Source organism: Chelonia mydas, chromosome 1 (assembly GCF_015237465.2).
Source record: "Chelonia mydas isolate rCheMyd1 chromosome 1, rCheMyd1.pri.v2, whole genome shotgun sequence".
Classification (NCBI taxonomy): domain Eukaryota; kingdom Metazoa; phylum Chordata; order Testudines; family Cheloniidae; genus Chelonia; species Chelonia mydas.
The window spans coordinates 246822738-246830764 of record NC_057849.1 but is presented as its reverse complement, the minus strand read 5'-3'; the positions used below and the strand labels follow the sequence as shown (position 1 = coordinate 246830764).

Genomic DNA, 8027 nt, shown 5'->3' with positions numbered 1-8027 from the left:
CATTTAATAACAGAAATTCTAAATAATTAATTTAGTCAATATAATTCAGACCTGCCTCTTGCTGAGAATGGGAGGCTGTTGCCCCATGACACTGGTGTATAAAGTTTGTTTTGTGGTGGAATTGCACCGTATCAAGAGCCGTGATTTTTTTTTCCAAACTTAGCTAGGGTAGTGAAAGAACTACAGAAATCATAGCTAATCCCACTTCCAGCAGCCGCTGATCTATTTCTAATCTGGAGAACAATCTCCCTAAAACTGCCGAAGAACAGAAAGGGTTCTGCAGCAGGTAGATACTAGGCAGTATGTGGTGTTTTTGACAACACACATCATGTTGCAGTCAGACCAATACACATTAAAATAATAGATCAGGACAAAACCATTGTGTGTATATAGCTGTAAGATTTGTCATTCATCCGTAATTTACAGTGTTTAACTGTCAACTCACTGTTCTTTCAATCAATGACGACAAAATACAAATCCTTTGTTTCTGTAAGTTTGTAAATATACAAGTTTATATATATTTTTTGTGAAAAGGAGTAGTTGGCAGGTCCAACACTAATATTTGTCAGGTGACTGTTGCTTTTGTTTAATTTTTGCATGTTGAAATGGTGAGGTTTTCTTGATGAGCGATGTTTTGTGATTGTTTCCTACTGGTATTTCTGCGCATGTTTAAAAAAAAAAATCACAATAAAAAAGCCACAAAAGAATGAAGTCCTTCCTTTTTCATGCTTCATTTCCTGATGTTAAAATTTCAGCTCAGTGTTTCTCTCCACAGAGGAGTTACCTTGTATGAAATGGTGTCTTGGTAGGGTATATACCCTACCCAGCCCTCTACACATCTGAGCAGTGCCTTGCAGGTCCCACTGCCTCCCCACTTTTCACTGTGCTGTGGAACTACATGTCCCTACATGCCGCCACCACCACAGGTGTAGACAAGGTCTTAAAGGTTGGTTTTTTAATTGACTTGAGCCTTGTCTAGACAGGAAAGTTGCACAGTTGGAACCTGAGGTGTGAATTTAAGCTGATTTAGTTAAAAGGGTGCAAACCTGTTGTGGACGCACTTACTTTGGTTTAACGGTGGCTTTTTTGGATTTAGTTTAAGTTGATCTTGATTATTAAAACAAAATGATGCTCTCTTAAACCAAAGTGAGTCCAGATGGGTTCACGGTGGTTTAAATATATAATTTTAAAAATTGTTTAAATTAAACTGGTGCAATTCTGAACTGATTCAAGAGAATCCACACACACAAGTTGCACTAGCTGAACTAAATCGGTTCTAAATTAAGCCAGCACAATTTTATTGTGTAGACAAGCCTTGAGTGTCCACACAGAAGTCTGCACTAGTTTAAATAAATCAGTTTTAACGCACTTTTAATTTAACCAGTGCAACTTTTGTGTGAAGACAACTCCATAAAAGCCGTGGAGTTACATCAATTCATACCAGCTGAGGATTTGGCCCAGGTTACACACTCTTAAGTATGGAGCTGCTAATGGTGGGTCTTTTATAAATAAAATTAGTTTCACTAACCTGTTGTCTGCTCGACGGTCAAAAGCTGTGTACTGAACTGTCCTCTGTAAGTGTTATGTGGGCTAGTGATAGGTGAATTGCAGGTGGCAAGCTCATAGCAGAGTACAGGTATCCAGGAAAGAGGGGGCATTCTGCATCATAGGACTAATTGTAAATTACTACAAGGGACTGGAATCCACTCCAGGACTTGGTTGGCTCAAGTGGATCAGCTATAAAACCTCCTGGGGAAGGCACTACCATGCCTCACTTGGATCTGGACCCATTTTTAGTATAAGAGGCCTGACTGTCCTTTTCTTTCTTCAGCAAAGCAGTTCAATTGCTTCTTAACCCATCTGCTCTTCCCTGGATGACCGTGGCGGATGCTGGTTCTTGCTGGCTTGCCACGTCTCATGCTTGCAAATACTTGGGTTCATCGGGACTGAGTTTCATGATCTTATCCACGCAGAGCAGGATGAGAGTCAGGAACCAGAGGCTCCAGCCAACAGCAGCTGCAATCCAGCCGTACTCGTCTACCCCGAGCTGGCAGCAGTTGGCTACATCCGGGCAGAATTGCACATCTGATGGCAGAGAAAGCAAAACGAGCCATCCAGGTCATTTTACACAGAACAGACTTCTCTTTGCCAGAGGGAAGGTGGGGGAATGACTTTTGCATGTACCTGATCCTGGCCTCTGCATTCTGCGCTCTCCAACTCCTCATGCCCCGGTTTTACACTCTCTGGCCAACTGCCTTCATTTAGCTGAATGCATAGGGTGGTGGGGGACAGTATTAACCCTCCCATTCAAGAGCTGCTGCTCCCTCAAGGGGGCATCCTTTGAAAACACCTAGTTCAGCATCTGTCCACTGATTGATTCCAGGGATGGACTAAGGTAAAAGTAGCTGTTCCAAGAAAAAAAGCCAGGGGGGAGTGAAGGCAAATCTCATTTATGTGAGAGTGAGTGGGGGGTCATTCTGAAGCAGGGAAAAGTCCGGTGGAGGTGCATGGCTCACAGAAATATTTGGCACCTGGGAAAGAGGATGAGATTGGAAGCACTGGAGCAGCTAGCAGCTGGAAGGAGGCTCTTGGATTAGTTAAACTCAGTGCATTAGGTAGTTTGGGGAGGGATTGGTAACTGGGGATTGTGGGGAGGGGACAACAGGCTCTTTAAGAAGGGTTTTTTTCACACCCTACAGACATGGCTGGTCTGGTTGGGAGGGAAGGGGCTCAAACCACTGGGTGCCTGAGAAAACAAAGGTCTGGTTTGTGTGGAAAGGGATGTGGAACCAAACGCTGTGCAAACTGAATTAGTCCAGGCCCGTGAAAGTTGTGAACCTGGGCTGACTGGTCCCAGGAAGCACTAGGCCTCAAAAGCCACCCATATCAGGTGAATTTAGGATTCTAGTAAAATGTTTCACAGAACTTTACCCATAACCTGAGCTTTCGGTTAAGTGCATCATAGTACATAAATCCTACCGCATAGCTGCCTTTCGATGCTTTTTTTGTGTAATCTCACCACTAGGCTTAGGAGCTGTAGTAATGAATCAAAGAAGTCTTACCAGGGCATTGCCACTGGCTCCCATTGCCCCCATGGTCTGTCAAGGAGACACTGGAGCTCATTTCGGCCTCTGGAAGGAAAAAGCACAGGAGAAAAGGTTCCGTAGACTGAAAACAAAGACAGGAAATGGAGAAATGTCTTGGCCCGGCTGGAGTCTGCTGACCACAGGCAATCTGATGATGATCCTCTTCTGCAAGAAGCACTGGGGAAAAGAGCTTTTTCCTGTGACACAGGTGAAATGTCAGCGCATGGGGTTTTCTGCCAGGGCAGGTGCTGTCTCTGACAGTGCACGTTGTTCAGCTGATCTACAACTCACTACTGTGGGAGGAGGTTCCCCCTTGTCTGGCTGTTGTACGTTGCCAGTGCTTCTACTGTAAAAGCCCACAGTTCCCAAATGTGTGTTCTAGGATGCTCCCTCCTCTGGGTTCCCTTCCCCTCAGACCACCATTGTCAGCACTGGCTTAGAAAGAAGCGTCTCTTGTCACGAAAGACCTAAAGAATGCTTAATTTTTTTATCACATCTCCGTTGTGCCCAGGCAGTCTACAAACAGGAAAAGTCAGTCCTTGCCCCCAAAAATTTATAGCCTAAATAGACAAGACAGCCAAATTGTGGGAGGGAAGGAGATACTATCTCATTTGTACAACTGTGGGAATTGATGCACAAGGAGAATAAAGCTGGGATTTCTAAAGGAGCCTAGGAGTTGTCTTCCTTCCTTAGGCCCCTTTGAAAATCCCCACCTGAATGAATTGTCCAAGGTCACACAGGAAGGCTGACAGAGCTAAGAACTGAACAAGGTCTCCTAAGTCCCAGTCTAGTGTCTTAACCACAAAACCATCCTTCCTCTTTTGGTTTGGTTTTGTTTTTCAGGAATTTTGTTCCATGTTTTTAGAAATATAGAGCCACGAAACTTGAGGTTACAGGAAATACTAAAGAAATCTTCCCGCTCAGAATAACGTTCTTGTGTGCCACCTTTGACTTTGGGTCAGTTGGCCTCAGGGAGTTGCGAATCCTGTCCTTTCCTCCGCACAGCTATATCGAGAGCAACTTAGAGAAGGGCAGGAGCAGTCTGGACTTCCAGTTCCTTTTCCCACTTCTGCTACAACTTGCTGCATGACCTTGGACAGCTCACTTCATCCATTTGTGTTTAGTTTTTCCACTCGTAAAACAGGGTTAATAACTACCTCAGAGGAATGTTGTGAAGCTTGTAAAATAATGTGCGATCTTTGGAAGAAAGGTACCACGGAAGTACAAAGCAGCATTGTGGTTATAATCTCTACTTTTACAGTCTATCTCAGGGGTGGCCAGCCTGAGAAGGAGCCAGAATTTACCAATGTACATTGCCAAAGAGAGACAGTAATACGTCAGCAGCCCCCCATCAGCTCCCACCCTCTGCTCCCAGTGCCTTCCACCCACCGGCAGCCCTGCCAATCAGTGCCTCCCCCTCCTTCCCCGCACCTCCTGATCAGCTGTTTTGTGGTATGCAGGGGGCTCTGGGGGGAGGAGTGAGGAGCGAGGGCATGGCAGGCTCAGGGAAGGGGTGGGAACGGGTAGAGTGGGGGCAGGACCTGTGGCAGAGCCAGGGGCTGAGCAGTGAGCACCCCCTGGCACATGGGAAAGTTGGAGCCTGTAGCTCCAGCCCCGGAGTTGGTGCCTGTACAAGGAGCCGTTAAAATATTAACTTCTGAAGAGCCGCATGTGGCTCTGGAGCCACAGGTTGGCCACCCCTGGTCTAGCTGAAAAAGAGTTACTGTGAAAGCAAACTAAGGGTACAGCTACACTGCAATAAAAAGCCCATGGCACTGAATTTCAGAGCCTGGGTCAGCTAACTCAGGCTCATGAGGCTTGGGCTGCGGGGCTAGAAATAGCAGTCTGAATGTTCAGGCTCAGGCTGGGGCCTGGTCTCTGACCCTCCCTCCTCGTGGGCTCCAGCCCAAGCCTGAATGTGTATCCTGCAGCCAGACTCAGCTGAGCCAGCCAACCGCAGCAGTGCTGTGGGGCTTTCAGGGTAGCGTAGACGTACCCTAAGTAGCCCATCTTTAAAAATCTGCTAAAAGACCTAGAGAAATTCTGACACCTAAATGGAAGCAATATCCTGAGAGGAAAATACCTGCCCTGTTTTAAGCAGCCACTCCTCTCAAGGGAGCAGCGAAAATCAGTTGTCTGGAATAATTAGCAGTCAAAGACTGAACCAAATTATACTGAAAAATGCTGGATACTTTAAAGTGGTCGCTTAACCCAGCAGGTTGAGTATGGAAGCCACATGTCTCTTCTGTAGCTGCCTCCACTACTTAACATCCTACAGAGCAAACTACAGCTGAATCAGCAAACTCGGTCTGTGGCACTGTTAAAGTACATGCCTGGCAAAGGCGCATGGGAGTTTTGAAAAACTGCTGCATTTAATAACATCAGATCTCTTCAGAACGATACTGTGAGTGCTCCCCTCAAGGAATCCTTTTGCAGTAACTATCACTAATTTTAACCAGCACCAGTTCTTTACACTTCTTAGCTAAGGGACAGAGGCTTGTTTCTTGCATAAATCAAGAAAAAAATCTTTGTTTAGTCCGTTAATCACCTGACTGCTGAGGTGCAAGGCACTCAAATACCTAGGTGACAGCTGCAGTATAAGAACCTAAATAGAACAGAATTACCTGCTAAGTAAGAACTCCGAAGAATGATGGAGAGGAAGACGAGGGTGATGGTAGTACAGGGCACGATGGTAAAGAGCTTCATGCTGGAACCCTGGCCGAGCAGCTGTGCTAATCAATATGCAGTCAATGGCAGCTTTGAAGGTGATTTTGCAGGTCCTCGATAAAATTCAAGCCTAATGTTCAGGGGGAAGGGTGGAGCAAAGGAAATTCCTGTTGCCAGTACACCTTGAACTTTCCTATCACGTAGTGTACAGTAAAAGAGAAGGGCTTTAACCAAAACAAAAGTCTGTGTGTTGGCAGCCTTCAGGGTAAGTTGATTACAAACAGTGCAACTGGTAAAGGTTCCCTGAAGGTCAGGCCCCAGTTCCTGACAGGATCACTGTAGTAAGAGATAGGAAAGACCTATTGGAGTCAGGTTTCATCAGATGAAGTGAGCTGTAGCTCACAGAAGCTTAGGCTCAAATAAATTTGTTAGTCTCTAAGGTGCCACAAGTCCTCCTTTTCTATTGGAGTCCATTCTTCTTGCAAAGGCCCCTGATCTGCTTACGTACATCTTTTGATATAAAAATTGTATTAAAGCTAATGTTAAAACTATCTAATACACAAATTAAGGAAAGAAAATACACATAGTATATAATCTGCAATACCCCAAATTAAGGTTAATAAATTTAAGAATACAGTTAAAATAGTAGCATCCAAATATTCGGGTACATCACTCGTAAAAAGTTATATTAAGAGTAGCTTGTGGAAAGAAAATATAGCTATGGGTGTAGATTGTTCCTCAGTAAATGAGAATTTAGGATAGTAAATACAATCCATCAGAGAAGTTTTTCAGTTACTTTCCTGACTTCACCTCTCAATGGCACGCCAGCTCCTGGTTTTGCTGATGTCCGGTGATGTGTCCTAAATAAATGTCCCTTGACCACTTAATGGCATCTGACATCATGAGTTGCCGCATCAGCCAAGCATAGCACTGACCGTTCCCGCATTCACGCAACGCTTACTTGTTACAGGGATCCCATGCGCCCAGTGCTCCGACGATCAGCACATGTGTTTGAACCTCATAACCCCTAGCACTCAAGACATCGACCAGAGAGGTTTATTTCTCCACCTTTCGAGCTCAGGTCTTGCAGAAGGCTGGGGTCCTGTTTTCAAAGGCAACTGTGATGTCCACCGTGACCATCTTCTTCCATTCCTCGTTAGACATGACGATGTCCTGTTGCAGTTGACTGTCCGTTCCAGGGATAGCAGAGTCCACGGGTGGCGGGATGGCTTTGACTAGGCAATCTTGGATGGCATTGTGGTGCAGCTGCAGGCTCTGGAATGGGGCTTGCAGCTACATAAGTCATGATCTTTGATCTTAGCTAGATGGCTTAAGAACTGAAAAAGAAGATGATCAGTGGGAGGAACCTGTCTTACATTTTGGATCTAATATCCAAAGATTTCTGTATGCTGGTCACCTTCCCCACACTGTGTAGCAGTTGCGCCTTAACTCTCTTCTGGAGGTGGTACTTCTAGGCATAAGAGAGTAATTCAGACGTTAGGTTCACACAGTCTTTGGCAGTTTCAGTGCAGAGGGCAGTCAGTGTGTCAGTTGAGATTAGTACTTGTCCACTAAGAAAAGAGCTGAGACCAGTCCTTTTGTGTAGGCCATTCACAGCTGTCAGATGATGATGACTGGCTGTCACTAGTGATCTGGATTCTACCATGAATTAGAACTGGTTACCTAAGGTACAACTATGAGAGAATCTGTACGCTATTACAGTTCCCATAAGCCATTATCTCTGCCCATTCCTGTCTTCTACCCACCATGATGTCCTTACAAAAGAAACTTCAGAAGTTAAATCAGACAGAAAACCACCTGGATTCCAGCAGCACACAGATCATTGACATTTTTTTGCCATAATTACAAATAACTTCAGGTGCACAAGTAAAATAAAAGCTATGCTGGATCTGTGCAGTCAGCACAGAGATCTGTTGTGCCTTGTTCACTAAACTTGTGCTGCGTGGAAACAGCTGTTGGGAGAACAAATTTAATAGGCTAGGCAATTTCATGCTGGTGAAATCAAAAGGCGTCAGGCTGAATAAGTCTTTGATTTATTCTTATAGACAGGTGCAGCACAGAGAATGGCAGGGAAAGCCCTGTCCCCAGGGAGGGAAAGCCTTGTCCTCTGCCTTGTCCCCAGCTACCTGGCCTCCACACTCATTCCAGCTGGTTGAAGAATTGTCAGTATGAACTAAACATATTTCTGTCAAAAAATACCCATTTCATCAACAGTGACGTGTTTCACTGACATCTGGCAGAGCGGGGAGTCGA

General features: G+C 45.1%; 1 protein-coding gene across 1 annotated transcript; it reads right to left on the bottom strand.

Moving 5' to 3' along the window:
* Positions 1-158: 158 nt before the first annotated feature.
* On the bottom strand, positions 159-5903 carry TMEM213 (transmembrane protein 213). Its single transcript, XM_037879330.2, has 3 exons — positions 5711-5903; positions 3063-3131; positions 159-2085 (listed from the first exon to the last, which is right to left on the bottom strand). The coding sequence occupies exons 1-3, from the start codon at positions 5790-5792 to the stop codon at positions 1916-1918; spliced, it is 321 nt and encodes a 106-aa protein (XP_037735258.1). The 5' UTR covers positions 5793-5903; the 3' UTR covers positions 159-1915.
* Positions 5904-8027: the final 2124 nt, after the last annotated feature.